The following is a 20624-nucleotide window of genomic DNA, read 5'->3' on the forward strand; positions in this document are numbered from 1 at the left end:
TTTCTAACATTCCATAATTGTAATGTGGCCAACTTGATGAAATCACTTTGGTGGTGAACGAAAGTTGTTTTTAATCACACTATTATGACTCCGTGCCTAATTGAGATAGAGCGAGTAGAGGAAGGAAAAGTAACAAGTATAGAAACATAAGGCAACGTAGCCTTAAGAACGGTCCAGATTCATGGTAGGAAGTGAAAATGCCTACACCCCTCCAGGACATGTGTCCACAACTCCACTCACTACTTGGCTGGATCATTTTTAATGTTCATGGAGCAGAGGCAGCAGTGTTCTCCATCTCCTAGTATTAAAAACATTATAAAGTAAGTTTGTAAAATGTCCAAGTTATCAGCAGTCCGCCCGAGCACTTGCACGGAGCTGCAGTTACACCACACCTTTGGAAACTCGAAAACGAAACAGTGTGAGAGAGTTTGCTGAAAAGGGATGGGGCAGAGGAGAGGCCAGGAGAAGTCTCACATTTTCTGGCTTCAATGCAGTCAGGAATCATATGATTCCTCGGGGATTTTTTTTTGTCATTTTTGCATCATGCAAGCCCGAACTTCTTTACAGCAATGCAAAAGTGGCACCTTAACTATCACACTAAAGGGTAGATTATCCAAACCCTCGTCCCGAATCCGATCCACACGTACCGGGAGCGAGGACTCTATTCTCAACTTTCAACTTTATTCGAGAACTGCTTAGTTGTAAAGTTAGAGCTTCAGATGTGGTTAAAAAGTTGTATCTTACAGCCAAAGCTTCACGAGTCTTTGGGATCTAATGGTAGTGATGAAAGACTTTATTTTTACTTCAGTAAAAAGCTGTTGCCCTCTGTCAAAAAAAAATCAGCACGATTAAGGCATAATGCATAATCAGACCTTTTTATTTTAATAATGTCTGAATAAAATGAACGCGAATATTTACGGCACTCTTTTCAGCTGTTTATGAAACAGCGCTAGATGTTAAATGGACATACAGCTGGACAGATGGGTGCACAGCTGGATGGATGCTGCGGCTTATCCTGCCTCTCTGAGTCTGACTGCCAAATCACTCAGCCGTCATTTCTGTCGTCGGGTTGGCCGTGAGTGTGAGAAACTGGAGCTGGATTTTCAACTGGAGAGTGAAAACCGAAAAAAGTTAAGATCATGTCAGCCGTTCTCCGTGGGGTTCTGAGCAGCAGCCGCCGGGCCGGGAAGCAGCTTTTAACGCAAAAGGCAAATATTTACGGAAAACCTCCGAAAGAAAAAATTGGCCCCTTGGTAAGCTTGTTTCCGTGGCATCATCATTGTCTGTCCCCAGTGACTGTTAATTGAAGTGTCTGTCACGTACACTCATACTAGTTGCTGGGAAAATCTGAAAAGAACCACGCAGTGGAAAAACCTGTTGTTATTTTATTGCTTTTATTGCCTACTTTATCCTGAATGTGAAAAGTTAGCCCAACTAATCAAAGATGTGATCCTGTAAATGTATCTTTGTAGCTTTCGAATTTTGCATTCGTTTTTCATCAGTGATGTATTTTGAAATCGACACTTATGCTTCGCTCGCTTTTTCATTTGTTTTTATCGAATGCGATTTTGGTTTGCCTTAGTTTAATCTATCATTGCAAATATTTAAAAAACTATTATTCATGTAAATTAATCTTCTTGTGCTTTATAAAGGACAGGTTACGAAAGCTTTGGGTCGCTCGTTGCATAATTTTAATTTAACACTTGTCGGTGTGTTTTTTTTTGTTTTCACTACGCAACCTTCAGGATCTATAAAACGCTAAGAAGTTGTACTTGCCTTTACGTTATGTATTTTTGTTGTTGTTTTACAGGCGACCGTAGTGTGTTTGTCCGTTTTCGCAGTGTCCCTTCTAGGACCAGCGGGCTGGATTCTCCATCATCTGCCGGAATATCGCAAAAGAGATTAGGAAGAAGGATGAATCTTTGTGATCAGTGCACGAATACATTCAGATACTGCAGTTATTTTTAAAATCTGTAGCTAAGAGGATATTATATGGATAGCAATATACTTTCTATTACCCACTGCCTGTAGACCCTGTATTACAGTTCTTTGTCTCGACTATCCACTGTGCCTTGCAAATGTAACCAAGTGTCCTTTTCTCTAATCTTAGTTTTAAGATTTGCTGTTGGTTGTACGTCCGTTAAATAAAGTCTCGGGTGAATGGAAACTACAGCATTTGTTAGCCTGTCTATTTTAATGTAATTATTTAAGAACATAGGAAGAGGAGTAGGCCATTCAGCCCCTCGAGCCTGTTCCTCCATTCAATTATATCAGGGCTGATTTGTACCTCCACTCCATTTATCTGCCTTGGTTCTATAACCTTTAATACCCTTGCCTAACAAAAATCTATCAATCTCAGTTTTGACATGTTCAATTGACCTAGCCTCAACAGCTTTTTGGGGGAGAGGGTTCCAGATTTCCACTACCCTTTGTGTGAAGAAGTGCTTCCTGACATAAATCCTGAATGGCCTAGCTCTAATTTTAAGGTTAGGCCCCCTTATTCTGGACTCCCCCCACCAGAGGAAATAGTGTCTCTCTGTTTACCCCATCAACTCTTTTAATCATCTTAAACACCTCGATTAGATCACCTCTTAAGTTTCTATACTCAAGGGAATACAAATCTAGTTTATGCAACCAGTCCTCATAATTTAACCCATTTAGCCCAGTATCATTCTGGTGGATCTGTGCTGCACCCTCTCCAAGGCCAATATATCCTTCCTGAGGTGCGGTGCCGAGAATGCTTTACATTGATAGTCTTTGTTGCTTGACAGTCAATAAATCTCATTAGAAATAGTATATCTTCAATTAATTTTCACTCATACTAATCAGGCTGTAATCTATGGATGTCGCAATGTACCCAGAAGGAGGCCGTTCTTAAATAGCGATAAGAAAGAAAAGCCGCCAATGAAATCGGAAACCAGAGCAGAAAATGCAGGAAAACAGTCGGCATCCAAAAGCCGTGGTGGAACCTAACTCACTCTTTCAGTTGTTGACCCTTCTTGCCTTGTTTGCAACATTTTCTCTTTTTAAGAAACTTTTTTTAAACCTTAGGAATTCTTGGCAAATGTCTGTGTAGATCTATATCTTTTTAAAAGTCTGTACAGATCATAATCAAGGCTAACACTGCAGTGCAGTACTAAAGGAATGCTGCTTTGTTTGGGATGCCTGCTTTGGGATGAGACTTTATACCCAGAATCAATCTAACCCCCTAGGTGGACATAAAAGATCCCATAGCACATTATTTGAAGAGAAGGGGAATTCTTCCAGCGTCTTAGCCAAAGTTTATTTCTCAACTAATATCATTAGAAAGCATATTATCTGGCCATTATTTAATTTTATGGGACCTTGCTGTGCATAAAGTTTACTGTTGACTGAACTTTGAGATGCTGTGACCTAAGAAATATCTGACAGCCAGTACATCATCTGCTGGTTATTCCTATGCTCTCTGAAGAGTCAAATTTTCTCCATTTCATGCGTCCATATTGGCTTCCTGTTCATATGATTCAGTGTCAGGTTTTGGGATGTTTCCAAGTTTACAATGCTTGAATCAATGGAACGTCACATAGAATTTGTATGTGGCCTTGATTTCAGCTTACATATCACTGGTCCAGTTACAGCCTATGCCTGGGACGAGACAGTGAAGATCTATACTCCAGCTTGCCTTACAATCATTAAATTTGGCATCACAGCAAGGCTTAAAACATACTGTCCCGGAAAAAAGTGCACAAGATTACTATTTGATTCATTTGTGTACATATGTAACACTTGAAACTCATACAAAATAAACTATTATATTCAGTGAATTTGTAAAGTTCTTCACCAACTTAATTAATATATATTCAACTTTGAAGATAGCAGGACAAGTGCTCAAAAAAGTATATAGGATCCTTGGCTTTATAAATAGAGCAAGGAAGTTCTGGTAAACCTTAATAAAGTCATTGTGTAGTGATAATTTCCATGAAATGTAGTATTTTACCAATAAAAATAAACTGGTGCCAATAAATTTACGATTAACTATACCTAATATGTAAAAAAAATCTATAGTGCAAACCAAATATGAAATATTAATTTTTATATTACGTTTGTAAAATTAAAAGATAACTCTCAAAGATGTATTCATAGTGTAGATTAATACTGCTAGAGAGACCATCTTGGAGGTGTTGTCTCTGTGCTAGGAATTGATGGTTTAAATGCAGTGTCTTCATTTTACAGATTTTACTATAGGAAATGATATTCAGAGACAACACATACAATGATGCAAAAGCTGTGGGAGACCTCAAGTTACAGTTGCTGAGTTCTGTCACAGGGTGATTGTTCCTCTGGGTCTTCCTTAACTTCCTTATAACGATCTCACCTGTTATCCTCAGCTAAATGGCTATTACATCACCTCCTCCATGACCATCACTCTTGTTTTTACACCAACTTATATCTGCTCAGCATTCCAGAGAGTGGGTTTCATAACAAAAGCCATCCTTACAAGTGCGTACAAGGTGAACATATAGTCACCAAATAGATAGGTGTATCTATTAGAAGATTAGAACTACAGAGGGTTATCTTGTATGACAACAAGCGGTGCAGCCTTGGAGATTTGAGCTGATTTATTGATATTCTGCAGATATTGCCTGTTTCAACAGATTCTGCAAACACTCCATTTTTAACAATAAAATGGAGGCCTGAACATAAAATGGGTTCCTTAATAAAACCTTTCCTGCCAGCGATCCTAACATATAGGGCTTTGTGAGAATGACTTGGAATATCCTTACTCAATGCTTATCTGTTTGGCTTTAGGTGGTCTTAATATAATAGTGGAGAACACTGTCAGGCAGTTATAGAGTAATGAGCTGAATGTCTCAGAAGAATAGTACATTCCAGGTAATTTTTATTATCCATTTTTCAAAATTGGATCGTTATGTGTTATAAACGTATTTATAATAGCTTATTAAATCAATTTTACTTGCCCTATTTTTAAAAGAAAACATACATCACAATGCTTTCAAGTAAGATTAATTAATTTCAGAATAAACAAAAACATAAAGAGTGATGTCTATGAAGCTAGGCTCAGGAAATGCTTGGCACAATCTTCATTTATGCTCTGTACCTGCCCAGAGCAGATGTTTATTACAGCTCCCTTTGAATGGGGTTCATTGTGCACACTAATGTTATATGCTCAGTGCTTCCAGTTTTTGATATTTTTATTTTTTCATAATTTTTGGTGTTTACTTTAGAAATATTTTTGGTTGCACTAAATCTAACTTCCATTCACACTTTCTGTTTCTCTTTCATTAAAAATAAAGTAAAATTGAAGTAAAATGAGGTGCCATGAACAATGTGAAGTATTGTTGTTTCATCCATGAAAGTGCTTCAGTGCTTTTTGACAGATAGAATGAAGCTTCTTCTTTATCAGTGTTGAAGTAAGTAAAAGAATACTTTTATTTCATTTATATATTTAAAGTTTATATATATTATAATACAAATTATATATAAATTTGGATAAATTATATATATTATTTAAAATTGTTATCATACCCTTTCTGAACATTTTTGGTTTAATCAGCTCCTGTTAAATATATACCCATTAAGTGTATAGTTTTATAATTATTATAAGATACTTTATCATCCATATTTTCAGAAATTTATTTCCTGTAAACTGCATATCCTTATGTAAATATTGATAAATAGCACATTATGTGAAATAACAGATGCCAGGGACAGAATCTAATATCATATTACTTGAATAATGACATCATATGAACTCCTTGATTAGATTATAGGCCTTAACTCACTCACATATGTCAATTAATCTGTGTTTGAAAGCTCAAATGTCTGTCATTCATTTGTTTGATTCTATTCTGCTAAATATTTCATAATATAGACTTTTCTGTTTCCCCAATGATATAGAACAGGTTTGATACCTGGTTTGTGTTAACTTAGTTGATCTTAACAGCACCTTGGGTAATTTTTTACTTTGAAGGCACTTTATAAATGCAATGGTTGTTGTTGTAGTAGCTGGGCAACAGTAGGAGCACTCCAATTGATCTGAGTGCCTCTGCATAAGGGAAGGAAATCGGGCAGAGATTCATTTCTGTTCACTATTCAGCAGGGGTGTAGCCAAGCATATGGAGTTTATGCAGTTTTAAGTCCCCTGAAGTGGATAGAAAGTGTCAGCCTTAACTGAGGGGGATGGAAAGTGCCAGTATGAACTGAGCAGATCAATGAGAAGGGAAACATGCATGCATGGACTGAGGATGGTGGGGGGGGGGGGGGGGAATGAAGTAGAGTGCCAGCATGAAGTGAATGAAAGTTTAGGGAGAGGGAAATGCCAACAAAAACTTGGGGGGTGATAAAGAATGTCAGTGTGACTGGGGAGGAAGAGTACCAGGTTGAACAGCAACAACTTGCATTTATAAAGTGCTTTTAATGTAAAAAAAATCCGAAGACACTTCACAGATAGCATATGGAAAATGGACACTGAGCTCAGAAAATTAGAGATTAGGAGGAGTGATCAGAAACTTGGTTGAAGAGACGGGCTTTGGGTAGGTTTTCAAAGGAGGAGAGAGCTCGAGAGGCAGAGTGATTTAGAGAGGGAATTCCAGAGAGTAGGGCCCAGATAGTTGAAGGCTCTGTGACTATTAGTGAAGTGAGGGAGAAGCAGATGCACAAGGTTGTAGACAGAGGCCAGAGTCAGGGGAATGGAGAGTTGAGGTGGTGGGGAAGGTCCATTTAGGGCTGGAAGAGATGGTAATACATTTTAGAGTGTCTAAATAATAGTAACAGCCTTGGCTCAGTGGTAGAACTTGTGCCTCTGTATCAGAGGTTGTGGGTTCAAATCTAATCCAGGAGTTGACCATAGAATCCAACATAATCCCTCAGAGCAGTACTGAGGGAATAATGCTTTGTTTCAGGTGCTGCCTTTTGGATGAGAGGTTACTCCGAGATCCCTTCTGCCTGCCAAGGTGGATGTAAAAGATCCCATGGAGCTATTCAAAGAGGAGTATGGGAGTTCTCTGGTGTCCTGGCCAACTTGTACCCCTCAATCAACACCACCAAAAAACAGATTAGCTGGTCACTCTCTTAATAATTGTTTGTGGGACTTTGATATGTACAAATTGCCTTCTGCCTTTGCCTACAAAACAACAGTGCCTACACTTCAAAAGTAATTCATTGTAAGGTGCTTTGGGATCACTTTCCAAACAGCTTTAAAGAACGATTTAAATGCAAGTTAATCATGAACATTTTGCGTGTGTGAGGTGTCATTTAATTTAAACAAAATAACACATCCAATACGATGACCAACTAAGTCTCATTCATAATTTTCCAGTTCGTACGATAGAAACTTATCCACCACTTCCCTGTACATGGTAATATCTCGGATCATTGCAATCTTCCGCTTTGTTTGCATTAATTTCTCCAATTTCTCCGAGCACGATATGGGGAAAGTGGAAAGTTTAACGAGAGCCTCCCTCCCTGCGATACAGCCACTTGGTGCCATTCTGTGTCCTGGACCAAACACGGAGGCGGCCGAGTCCCAGATCGCGCGCATGCGCTGCAGTTGGCTCCAGGATCCAGAGCTGCTGGAAGATGCTCTGTGGCGTCTTTGATGTTTGTGACAAACGCCATTGAGAAAAAATGTCCACGAAAGCTGAACAGTGTAAGTATGGAACTTGCACAACGATAGTAAACCACCCACAGAAAATAAGTGACGTTAGTAGGAGACGGTGTAATTGTGCTGTTTAAGCTGCCGCCCTTTGGCCGTCTCCAAAAGCTAACGGGCCTGGCCAGATGTGGCTCAAATACAATGTAAATCTTCAAAAAAAATACATTTAATAGCGACGATTTAAAAAAATTATGTGGATTTAGTCTTGCTTTACACGCGTATCTTGAAGGCAGAAAAAATAATCAGCACTGCAAGTCTTAATGTTACCGTCCTCACCTGTTCTGCAACTGGTTTAGTTGCCAAGGTCAGTCCATTGCCAACAGTGGGATGTAATGAGGGAAACAGCATTAAGGTGGATAATTGTAAACTCTTTTGTCTGAATATAACTGTGTTTATTTTTAAAGCTTGACCCATAAACATGCCAGCTTTCTTACAAGTTAGTGATCACTGAAAGAGTGAAAGGAGAGAAAGAGAGAATGAACGTTGATTATTAAAAGTAAGCAAATATATGTACGTATGTGCAGCCAGTTATTATATACACATACATTCAGCCAGTCCTTATTGTAAGGCTCTTGTATAACCTGCTGCTGCTTGAACCCCACACAGGTCTAACTTTTTCATGTTATTTTTGAAGTTCTATTGTGGATCATCACTAGTGTTCAGAGTAGTTGACTTTTTAAAACCATGCTATAATTAAGATGCAGTGTATCTGGCTTTCTTAAATGATGCACTTGAAATGTAATCACCTTTGCTTTTATAAAAATGAATAGAAAAGATATCATAGCCAGCGTATAATGTGATAGAAATCTCAAGTGAAGCAGACAGCACAACTTGTAAGTGCCAAAGTCATGAGTGTTTTATGATCAATGAGACAAAAAGAGATAGTTATCTTGTCACACTGCTGACCATGACAGGTTTTGTGTATGGCAGTTGTGTATTTTCAAGTGAAATAAATGAATCTAAATGAGTGATTTTGCAGCCAAAAAAAATTAGCTGAAACTGTTATGTAACATTATGTTGTCTTTATGATTAGAATTTCTCTTGAAATATGATTTTTATTTCCATTAACATATCTCCACATTTTATAAAAGTTTTTAAAAAAATCATTTTTGAGATGTGGACGTCGCTGCCAAGGCTGGCATTTATTGCCCATCCCCAGTTGCCCTTGAGAAAGTGGTGGTGAGCCTTCTTCTTGAACCACTGCAGTCCGTGTGGTTTAGGTACTTCCACCATGCTCCAGAGTTCCAGGATTTTGACCTAGAGACGATGAAGGAATGGTGATATATATCCAAGTCAGGTTGGTGTGTGATTTGGAGGTGAACTTGGAGATGATGGGGTTCCATGCATCTGCTGCCCTTGTCCTTCTGCGTGGTGGAAGTCGTGGGTTTGGGAGGTGTTGCTGAAGAAGCCTTAGTGACTTGCTGCAGTGCATCCTGTAAATAGTACACACTTCACCACGGTAAGCCAATGGTGTAGGGAGTGGATGTTTAAACCAGTGGATTGGGTGCCGATCAAGCGGACTGCCTTGTACCGGATAATGTTGTGCTTCTTGAGTGTTGTTGGAGCTGCGCCCATCCAGGCAAGTGGAGAGTATTCCATCCCACCCCTAACTTGTGCCCTGTAGGTGGTTGAGAGGTTATTGGGAGACAGGAGGTGAGCCACTCAGCGCAGAATACCCAGCCTCTGACCTGCTGTAGTAGCTATGGCATATACATGGCTGGTTTCTGGTCAGTGGTGACCCCTAGGATTTTCGTGATGGGGGAACTTGCCCATGGTAATGCCATTGAATGTGAAGGGGAGGTGGTTATAGTCTCACTTGTTGGAAATGGTCATTGCCTGGCACTTGAGTGAATGTTGCTTTCCACTTAACAGCCCAAGCTTGTATGTTGTCCAGGTCTTGCTGCATTATCTGAGCAATTGTGAAAGGAGTTGAATTCTGTGCAATCGTTAGCAAACAGCCCCACTTCTGACCTAATGAGGGAGGGAAGGCCATTGAGGACACAACTGAAGATAATTGGGCCTAGGACACTGCCCTGAGGAACTCCTGCAGCAAAGTCCTGGGGCTGAGATGATTGGCCTACAGTGACCATAACCATCTTTCTTTGTGCTAGGTATGACTCCAGCCACTGGAGAGTTTTCTCCCTGATCCCCATTGACTTCAGTTTTACTAGGGCTCCTTGGTGCCACACTTGATCAAAAGCTGCCTTGATGTCAAGGGCAGTCACTCTGACTTCACCTTTGGAATTCAACTCTTGTGCCCATTTTTGGACCAAGGCTATAATGAGGTTTGGAGCTGAGTGGTTCTGGCGGAACCCAAACTGAGCATCAGTGAGCAGGTTATTGGTGAGTAAGTGCCACTTGAAAGCACTGCTGACATTTCCTTCTCGCACTTTGCTGATGATTGGGTGTAGGCTAATAGGATGGTATTTGTCGGGGTTGGATTTGTCCTGCTTTTTGTGGACAGGACATACCTGGGCAATTTTCCACATTGTTGGGTAGATGCCATTGTTGTAGCTGTACTGGAATACCTTGGCTAGAGGCATGGTTAGTTCTGGAGCATAGATCCTCAGAACTACAGCTGGGATATAGTCAGAGACCATAGCCTTTGCTTTGTCCAGTGAATTCTGCAGTTTCTTGATGTCACAAGGAGTGAATCAAATTGGTTGAATATGGACATCTGTGATGGTGGGGACCTCAGGCGGAGGCCAAGAAAGATCATCAACTTGGCACTTCTGGCTGAAAATGGTTGCTTTGTCTTTTGCACTCACGTGCTGGGCTCTGCCACTATCGATGGGGACGTTCATGAAGCCTCCTCCTCCTGTTAGTTCCTTAATTGTATTTTGTTTTTGTTACGCTATTATATATAATTCAGACAGTGCCAAACAAAAAATATTCACACACACGCAACATAACTTCAGTTATCCAAGCCTTTTGATATACAAATTCCACATATTCCCATCTGATTGACTATGTATTTTTACCCTGTTCTACTCCAGCCCTTAACTTCCTCCAATTTTTTTTCCTCCTCATAGACTCATAGTGGATTTTGCTTCCACAGGTGAATCAACCCTTTGGCACCCAGATAAGCAGTCATTGTTCATGAATGAACCAACGTGAATGCCAGCAAGGTATTCAACTTTGGGGGGCATCATAGCTGAGGCCAATCTTATCTTCACTTGACCTATACACACACACTTTCCACAGGAGTCACTGGAAAGTCTCCAGATGTGGAAACCCTGGGCGATTTTTTTCCCCACATTTTTAAACAAGGGGTGCTAAGGCTGGTTGTAACTTTCCTACCACCACCTTTGCTGAGATTAGCTAATTGAGCACACAACAGGGATTGAACCTGGTCTCTGTATTGTTCAGAATTATACCAGGTAATGCACTTATGCACTGTATCCATGATAAAAAGGGGTTGGGTGTTCCTTTGGTGCAGTGATTACAGCTAACTTTAGTATTCAAATCTTCACTTTCCTTTAATTAATGGTTCTTAATGTGCAAAGTGAGATTAATAACCGGCTGCCTGACAAAAGGTAGGCATTTTTATTTTAAAACAAAACAAAATATATATGGTACTGGAATAGAATTTTCACATGAAGGTCATCTTGATATCTACTCTAAGCCATTACTGACTGTTGAATACAACAGGACCATGGGTTTCTTAAAGTCTGGTAATGTTCTATGCCAATGACCGAAATGAGTTTCATCACCTGAAATCATCTGCTACCATCTTGTATCTGTGAAAGTGTGCACAGGTGTGAAAGTTATATTAAAAATTGTCTTTTTGAAAGTATGTATTCAATAGCACCTTCTCATATAAGTATAATATGGGGCACTGGCTTGTTAAATAAAATTTTAAGTAAAATCTTATCACTTGACTATCACAACAGATGTTAGAATATAAAATCAGTCATTGAATATTTTGATTATATATTCAGTAATGCACCACCACATAGGGTGTATAAATGGTGGGGATGTGATTTGTAAACAAGAAGACAATCGTATAGTGGTGAAAGCATTATAAATTGAAACCATAGAAGTTTGCACAACACAAAGAAGCCATTTAGGCCACTGTATTTTTGTTGGATCTTTGCCAGACAAAGGTTGAATTGATTTTGGTTAATTTTTAAACAAGGCACACAAACGATATTGAATAGTACTTTATTTGTGACGACATTTATGCCAGAATGAGAATATAACAAAATGATGAGAATTTATATATCACTAGTTAATCTCCTGTGACATTGCACGTGGTAAATCAGAGAACATGGTCTCTCTCGTACCTGATTTTGTTGTTTTTGTGTTGCTGTTTCTCTCCCTGCATCGTCTCTTCTATTTCTGTCTCTCTTTTGTTCTGCTTACCTCTCTCTAATGTTTTTAGTTTTCTCTCTATTCTTTTCTACTTGTCTGCCTTTTTCTTCTTTCCTTTAGGATGGAAGGTATACTGATGCATTCTGGGAATTAAGGTACACTGTACAGGTTGAAATTGCCCAATCCAATTATAGCTCAAAGCGTCACAGCTCCGGCAAAAAAAAATCAAGGCTAAGCCCAAGTTGTTGGAAGGGGCTGAGGTCTTTAAGTGAAAACTGTAATGAAGATATTAAAAGACACACACCAAAAAACAATTTATGTGATTATCAAGTTATTATGAAATATGTATTTTTAACATTTTGTTTAAACCCCACATTTTGCAGAATTAGAAATTTCAGTTACTGAAATAATGGTTGATGAAAATTTTACATTTTGAGTGATTTGTGGGGAAGTATCTTGCCAAAACAGTGAGTGTTCCATGATAGCCAGTATAATTTGACAGAAGCTGTGATAACTCTAATATTGAAAGTCCTATCAGAGTGCCATCTACAGGCACAACAGATAATGCAGTGAAATGTGGACACTTTTATAATGGGAAGTCCCATAAGAGCAAGGTTTTACATAGAATTACATAGAATGCACAGAACAGAAACAGGCCTTTTGACCCAACAGGTCTATGCCAGTGTTTATGCTCCACATGAGCCTCCTCCCACCCCTCTTCATCTAACCCAATCAGCATAACCTACTATTCCTTTCACCCTCGTGTGTTTATCTAGCTTCTCCTTAAATAGGAGTTTTAAATGGAATGCACACCCAACATATCAAATTTAATATCCAGATATTTAAATTTTAAAAAATCACAGTGTGACATGAGTGATTTGTGCCATATGTTTTGATTCAGCTGTATTCCCACTGTTTGCATACTCATCTTGTGATTATATTTACATGCAAAAAACATAAGAGCGAAATCTTTGGGAACTGAGGTATGACTTTTAGTCCTATGATGTGTTGTTGAAAAGATCATGCTGTCTATTTCTAGTACAATATACAGTTCAAAATAGTTCATTTTTTGCTGTATGTTTTAAACAACACAAGTATTTTTATGCACATATTTTGAATATTTGTTTTATCATAATCACCTTAAAATGGTAATTAACAACATACATGCACACGCACTTCCTGCTTCAGTGAATAAATGCACTGTTTGGTGTTATACTGAACCATGCAGACAAGGAAGGGCCTTGGTTCAAACCCGGTCTTGGCTGAGTTAGCAGATCTCACCTATAGTGTGCTACAATGGCTTCACCATCACTGGGCTAAAGAAGGGTGAAATCAGGCAGGGTTCCCATTCCTGATTGCTATCTAGTGACTCATTGTGGGAGAAACATGAGTTTGGGCATTGGGCAAGGATAATGATGCCCTTGTTGTTGAGTATCTTGTTGATACTCACTGTCTGGTATCTCATGAAGAATAGTCACTTGGGTAAGGTACTGGAGGACTATGTCCCTGGAACCATATCTAGCATATGTCAGGAAAGGAAGAGGTAAAAAGTGGAAAGAAAATAAGAAAGCTGTTACTCATATTTATCTGAAACAGTTCTTACAGATTTTTGAAACACTTTGTATCCAAAAATATTTATTAAAACAACTGACATTTTCCAAAATTCTCACTTATTCAGTTGCATCTAAGGTCCGTTATTTACAAGAGTACCACAACCGTGTCCTTCATAACATTTATCCTGTACCATCTGGAACTGATATAGCAAATACACTGAAGTACTTTTCACAGACATTGTTAAGGTAAGCCATGATTTTTTTAAAATTGTAACTGAAATAATTGATTACATAGAAATTTGTAATATTTTATAAAGTGGGATAGGGCATTGAAATTTAGTGTTTTCATTTTTTTAATATTAATCACCAAGTAAAATTATTTCTAATTTTATTCAGAAGGAAATTCCAGGCAACAAAAGTTGTATTTAATACAGAAGCTAGTCCCCGAGCAGTAACTGAATTTTATAATTTCATGTAACCAGCAAAACAATTCCTGTTAGTAGCCATTCACTGCTTTGGAACGATCTTTGTTGTCAGATGATGATGTTGCACTCTTTAGTTACTGTTGGCTGAAATACATGAGAAAATAGAAATGGGATGAAATCATGCCACAAACTCCAATGCCTTTGTTAAAACAGTCGACAAAGGGATTTCGTATGAATATGTTAATACCTTGGTATGCTAATACCGCATAGTGCAATTTCACTGTGTCAGTTTTCCATGTGTCTCAGTCAGTTAAAAGGATTGAGGCATCATTGTCTGGTCACAAGCAAAAAAAATTAACATTCTCTCCAAAACAGTTAATAGCTGTTGCAGGCAAGTGAAACCCATCAAATCTTAAAATGTGGTTTTACTGTGTATACAAAATGCTAAAAACGAATTAGTGGAAGTAAGTTGTGTACATTAAATATAAATTATCGTACTTTAATTTTTGTTAAATTTTATGGGATAACTCGGCCTTTCACAACCTGGAGACAGCAAACAGTTCTAGGATCTCTGTTAGGAGCTCTTTAAAATGTATTATGGCATCAAAGTAATGTATGAAATAAAGCCTGGAAAGAAAGTTACACTTAGAAATGTCAGCGAGCAGATGTTCTGATGGCGAATAACATTTGAGCAGGATTTGGGTGCACTACCATTGCCACTTTGTTGACCTTCACTGAAATGTTAGAAAGTTATGTGATGGAGACTCCTTTCAAGGAGGGACAATTGACAGGGAAGTTGCTACAGGCTGTTGTTCTACACCTTCTAGTTAGCATTTACACAACAGTATTTGTAGAAGTTTGGGAGCAGATTTTATCCTTTCATTGTAAATGGTACGTGGCATGAGGGGATGGGTGGGGAAATCTAGGAAGTGTTGACCATAACTCAAAAATGAGGAACAAAATAAGAATGAAAAAATATTTTTTGTATTTTTAATGATGGTGAACTGGGAATTAGGGGGTGCATGATTTGACACAATGCTTTCACTTCTGTGTTATGGCTTTAAGCTAAATCTCGGCAAGTAGGAGGAGTCTTCTGATACTGATCGCGATGATAGGCCTTTAGTGAGTTGAGTTTGGGCTGTTTGCATTCAGTTTCTAGTGGATACAGGGCCATGACAGTCAAGCAAAATAAGAAAAAAATCCTTTTAATTTGGAAGAAATAGACACGAATTAGTTAACCTTGGAGAAAACAGAAGGTTGTAATAGAGGGTGCAGTTCAGAAGCTGGACTTTGGATACCTTGTAAAGCTTCTCCCACACTGAACCAACATTGCATCTCTCCTGTGCTTTATCCGGCATGGGATTGCTTATTGTTGATACTAGATGCAGAGTGGAAGATGTTGTATTTCCTAACACTGCCAGCCCTATACTTGATAAGCAGCTAAGAACATCAATTATTTAAAAGAAATTGGGGGAAAAAAAGGAAATAAATTTATAGCAGTTGGAATCACTGTAGTGGTCATAAGTAAAATATAAAAATGATGCCTGTTGTTAGACAAGTCCAGGAGTTGATTGACAGTTTTTATGCCGGGAAAAGATTAGTAAAAAATAACCATTTTATGCATATTTATATTTGAAAATATAAGTACTGTACTTAAAGTAAATCCCCAATTTAAATCAGAAATGGCAAACATTTTAAATTCTGGAAGAACAATGTAAATTATACATAAAACTTATATACAAATTAATAAAATTTCTAAATACAAATCTTCAAATTTACTGTCAGACAAATATTGCTTCCAATAAACTGTCGCAGTTTGCTGTGAGAATTTAACATTGCATGGCTCCATAAATTTTACAGTTTTATGTTAGAATTATCCATTATATTCATAACACACTAGTAGTCCTTGAACCACAATGTCACAATAAGGTGGGATAACTCACCAAAGGATTTGAATTCATAACCAATAATCTTATAGTCAGTGTACTAAATAACAGGCTGTGAAAAATTATTTGAACTTTAAGACTGCCTGTAACTCCTTACAACTTTGCAACCACTGGGTTATGTACATCCATTTTGGAAATTAAAGCACATAATGTTGACTCTAATTTAGTATCCTACTCCTGAGATCTAGAAATCCTGAGTTCAGCTAATTGTGCCTATCCCAGGTGATGTGGAGATGCCGGTGATGGACTGGGGTTGACAATTGTAAACAATTTTACAACACCAAGTTATAGTCCAGCAATTTTATTTTAAATTCACAAGCTTTCGGAGATTTTCTCCTTCCTCAGGCAAATGTTTGCTGAGGAAGGAGAAAAACATTTGCCTGAGGAAGGAGAAAATCTCCGAAAGCTTGTGAATTTAAAATAAAATTGCTGGACTATAACTTGGTGTTGTAAAATTGTTTACAATTATCCCAGGTGAAGCCTAGGTTGCATTATATCAGCCCTGATATAAAGTTATTTAGGTTTAGGAACTGTGTGCTAAAGGAGTTACCCTTAAATGCATAAATACTTAAAGCATTCCAATCAGCTTTTCTGTCAATTTACTAAATGTAAAGTTGTGTTTTTTGATTAACGTGTTCAATGAATTGAGTTTTAGTATTTTAATTAATATTTAATACAGTGATTAAATCCAATGTTAGCGGTTCATTATTTTAATGACTAGTGCTGAAATAGAAAATTAAAAAAATTGTGGGATCTTGTAGCTGTAAAAAGTGTTCTGTTATATCGGGGTTCAATTTAACAAGTACATTCATTAAATGACTCTACAGTGCTTGGAAATATAGAGATGATGTGTTTATTATCTAATATTACATTGCTGATTTTAAAAAAAGTATGAGGGCAAAAAGTTGTGCATTAACCCTTTTAAATACAGAATTTCCTTTGCCGCTTTCAAAATATGTGCATGTAATCACATAGCTTCTGATACTTTCTAAAATTAATATTTTTTGGCATGCAAGTACTTCCATGGTTCATATAATGTTAATGAAGCACTTCGACCCCAGTGAAGTTGTAAAACTGTTCATAAATTTATTCGTCCACATAAAACAGGATAGACAAAGTAATTGGTGTGATACCTTTTATTGGGCCAACAATTTAGATTAAGTACTGTCAGACTGATGTAAAGCTTGATTAATATATGATAACAAAAGCAGACATTTAAAGTTTCAATATACACCTTCTTATGATTTTTAAGTTAATGAAGAGTGCTATCTGGTCCTGATTCTTGTGTGTTTTAGCTTGTGTGTTGGTCCAATTAAAGGGTACTGCATTTGTCTACTTGAAAACAATTCATAAATCATTACTGGAGAGAGACAAGGTACTGCACTGGAAGGCATTAATGCCAGGAGGTTGAATCTCAAAACGTGACTTTGGCTACACCTACTACTAAGAATTTGCTGTGGACTTTTGAGAGGCTCCAGCAGAGTATTCATTTCAGATGTTCATCACTGTATTTAAAATCTCAGATCATTTTACTTACCAATCATGCACAACTTCTTGTCTTATTATTACTGTACTTAAATAATGCTGTCACATTTACAGAGAACAAAATAGTGTTTGTATTGCAGAAAATAAAAAAGAATCTTTTATTTCAGTAAATCTTATGGAACAATCAATAGCATACATAAACTACCATTACCATTAGTTCATAAACATATGCTATCAATCATTGACCTTTAGTATATATTCTTTTATGATTCCTACAAATGTAGTTTAGTTACATCTTAGAATTCTATATTTTTTTACTAAATCATATACCTGTTAAAATCATTACCCTTAATGATACTGTCACAGTATCATAATTTACATACAGACATTATTTTGGTGTGATAAACATGTGCTGTTTAGAGATTTACATATCAAACACACATGTTTATTCTTCTCCTTAAACATGTTTCATAGGTGCCACCCCCTTGTGAATGAATTATTTCGACAAAGGCTTTTGTATAGCTACTGAGCATATCTTTAGTGAAGATTAAAGAGAGAGTTTTTTATACTGATAATGACTAAATTATGCTTTCATCAATGTTTTGCAGTGAAGTTCATAAATGAATGCTTTTTTTGTGTGTTATCCCTATAGTTGAAGTGATTGGTAAAATAGGTTGTATTGCCATAAATCCATTCTTCTTTATTTTTTCAATCTTATTTCCTCCTTGGGTTGTTCAGTGGTTGGGCTGAGTGAGCTGATAAACTGGTCTCAGGAGTTTTGTAATGCTGTTCTTTATCCAGAGGCTGGGAGAGCACCCTAAGGTGACTCACCCACTGACTAACTCCTCCTTCCCCCATGTGGAAGTGCTTGGCCTTCCTGGGTGTGTTCCCTTACTGAGATCAGGAACTCAACGTGTAAATAATCATAAACATGAACCCAATTTCTTCTACTCTATAACACAGTGAATTGAATTATCAGTGTTCAATCCCACTGTGTTGCACATTGAGGATTTTGAGCTTGCTTTCTAGTTTAAAACATGAGGTATCTCATTGATTTATAGTCATAAAGAAATTGAGGTGAAGAGTTATAGTATCTGTTTTTCAACATTCAATTATTCCTGAAAAAGTTACTGAGCAGTTGTAGATGTACAAATACTATGGCACAGCTGGGCAGTTGTAGATGTACAAATACTATGGCACAGCTGGGCAGATTTCCATCCCTTTCTATTGGAAAGTAACGCAATTGCGTTACTTTCCAATAGAAAGGGATGGAAATCTGGTGGATCGATCACTGTCGATCATCATCGATCACCGAACTCTCACGCATCTCCTGCAGGCTGGTTACAGAGCAGCAGAAGCCAGAAGCAGGTTGTTTGCCGCTTTGTGGTATAAGGGGAAGAGAAACGGATAGAATAACTAAAAAAAAATAGAGTTAGTTAGAGAAGCTAGTCTTAGTTTATCAGGAATAGCAAAGCACTTTATGATGGTAACAGCTGTGAAATTATTAATAATTTAACTGCAAGGTATCAGTTAATGCAGATAAAAACTGTGTAACTGTATGGATGATTTAATTTTAATTGTTTGGTTTAAGGATGAAAATGATAAGCAAATCAATATAATTTGTTTTCAGGGCAAATGTATTAAAAACCTTTCCTGAAAAATGTAGCGGAGTAAATTAATGAAACCTTTTTGCATCAGAGTGAATATTTATGGGTTTAGTTAACAATAATCTAGTTCCATACACTAGAAGACTTCAGCTAGATTTACATTCCCCAAATTATTTTGAATTCTCCTTTAAAAAGCCTACTTGTTGTTGTATTATTGCTGTTCTCAAACACAACTCCTTCTGCATTCTTTAGGGTAATTGTATTGCTTTTTAGTTGATACCCATATAAAAAAACTTTACATGGAGGTGGCACCTAGAACATGTCATTATATTTATTTGCTCCTTCTTACCAGATAGCACATAGGATGCAATAATTAAGTAATTTTGATTCCATTCCAATTGTGCATATCAGAATGTTATTGCAGTTTATTCATAACATAATTGATTTTCTTTATTTTTTTGGGGTTGGATCCTATGTGCTCTTTTGATCTGGTATTTTATTATGTTGTCTGTAGTGTCATTTTAATGTAATGTGCTGTTCTTTGTGTCTTTGTTGTCTCTTTTTTTTCTTTGTTCCAAAACAGCATTTTGTCCCGCATAGGGAGGAAGGACAACCAGGATGGCTCCAATTTGACAGTGCCCATGACTATGTGTCTTTTTCCTGTGCCATTCCCACTCACCCCATCCCTAAGACCACAAGTCAGTTCCATCAACCCTACTGTTACTCGCTCCCTCCTTTACAGCGTCCTCCGTGATGCTCCTTCTGAGCGTAATCAGCAAAGTCGTGATGCACAGCTTTCAGAATACCCTTCATTGGACTATCAAGGCCTCTATGTGACACTGGTGACCCTGCTTGACCTGGTTCCTTTGCTACAACATGGCCAACACGGTAAGCAGCGGTCGCTATATTAGCGGAAATTCCTCTTAGGAAAATACCAATTTGTACCTCCATTTCTGATATTTGAGCTTTTACAGTATTTCACACAGCTTTAGTTTAAATATTTCCCTATAATTTAGATAACAAATATTATATGCTAATACCACTGAAAATTAAGTATCAAAATTAATAGTTTTAAAGCAAATGAATCCTTCCTCTCATGAAGGAAAATAATTCTGTAAACCAACCTGCAGATGAGTTATTCATTGCTTATCACTTACATGCATGTGCGCATTTGTATGCAACTAGATTCTGGAAAGTGTGAGCATCAAAATATTCAATAAACTTTTGCAGCGATTTGATATAACAATTAAAATCTAAAGTTCCTGTACAGTATTCGGTACTAGTAATTAGTATTGATCTGTATCAATGTTTAGTGCACTGTAACTGTAACTGCAGAGAAAAAGACAATACATTATTTTAACAATTCTGTTTTAACTTTCAATATTTCTATTACCTAATTTGAAATGTCACTGATTGTGACAGTGTTGGGTGTAACCATATCAAAATGTAAACTGCAAAACACATTGTTTACTCAAAAGAAATTGTTTCTAGGCCAGAAACCTTCACATAAGAACATAAGAAATAGGAGCAGGAGTAGACCATACAACCCCTCAAGCCTGCTCTGCCATTCACTAAGATCATAGCTGATCTTCAACCTCAACTCCACTTTCCCGCCCGATCCCCATATCCTTTGATTCCCT

The 20624-nt window shown here is 37.5% G+C and overlaps 2 protein-coding genes across 2 annotated transcripts in view; both read left to right on the forward strand.

Annotated features, from left to right (window-relative positions):
• The first annotated feature begins 984 nt into the window (after nucleotides 1-984).
• On the forward strand, nucleotides 985-2160 carry si:dkey-85n7.8 (COX8 domain-containing protein). Its single transcript, XM_067991048.1, has 2 exons — nucleotides 985-1253; nucleotides 1811-2160. Exons 1-2 carry the CDS (start codon nucleotides 1140-1142, stop codon nucleotides 1904-1906), a joined length of 210 nt encoding a protein of 69 aa, XP_067847149.1. The 5' UTR covers nucleotides 985-1139; the 3' UTR covers nucleotides 1907-2160.
• A 5466-nt stretch (nucleotides 2161-7626) lies between these two features.
• Nucleotides 7627-20624, forward strand: part of LOC137326650 (protein unc-79 homolog) — a 180337-nt gene continuing 167339 nt past the window's right edge. The window contains exons 1-3 of the mRNA XM_067991943.1: nucleotides 7627-7648; nucleotides 13647-13767; nucleotides 19568-19872. Of these exons, the coding sequence (XP_067848044.1) occupies nucleotides 7627-7648; nucleotides 13647-13767; nucleotides 19568-19872 (448 nt within the window). The remainder of the gene's footprint in view (nucleotides 7649-13646; nucleotides 13768-19567; nucleotides 19873-20624) is intronic.

Source organism: Heptranchias perlo, chromosome 10, assembly GCF_035084215.1.
Source record: "Heptranchias perlo isolate sHepPer1 chromosome 10, sHepPer1.hap1, whole genome shotgun sequence".
Taxonomy (NCBI): domain Eukaryota; kingdom Metazoa; phylum Chordata; class Chondrichthyes; order Hexanchiformes; family Hexanchidae; genus Heptranchias; species Heptranchias perlo.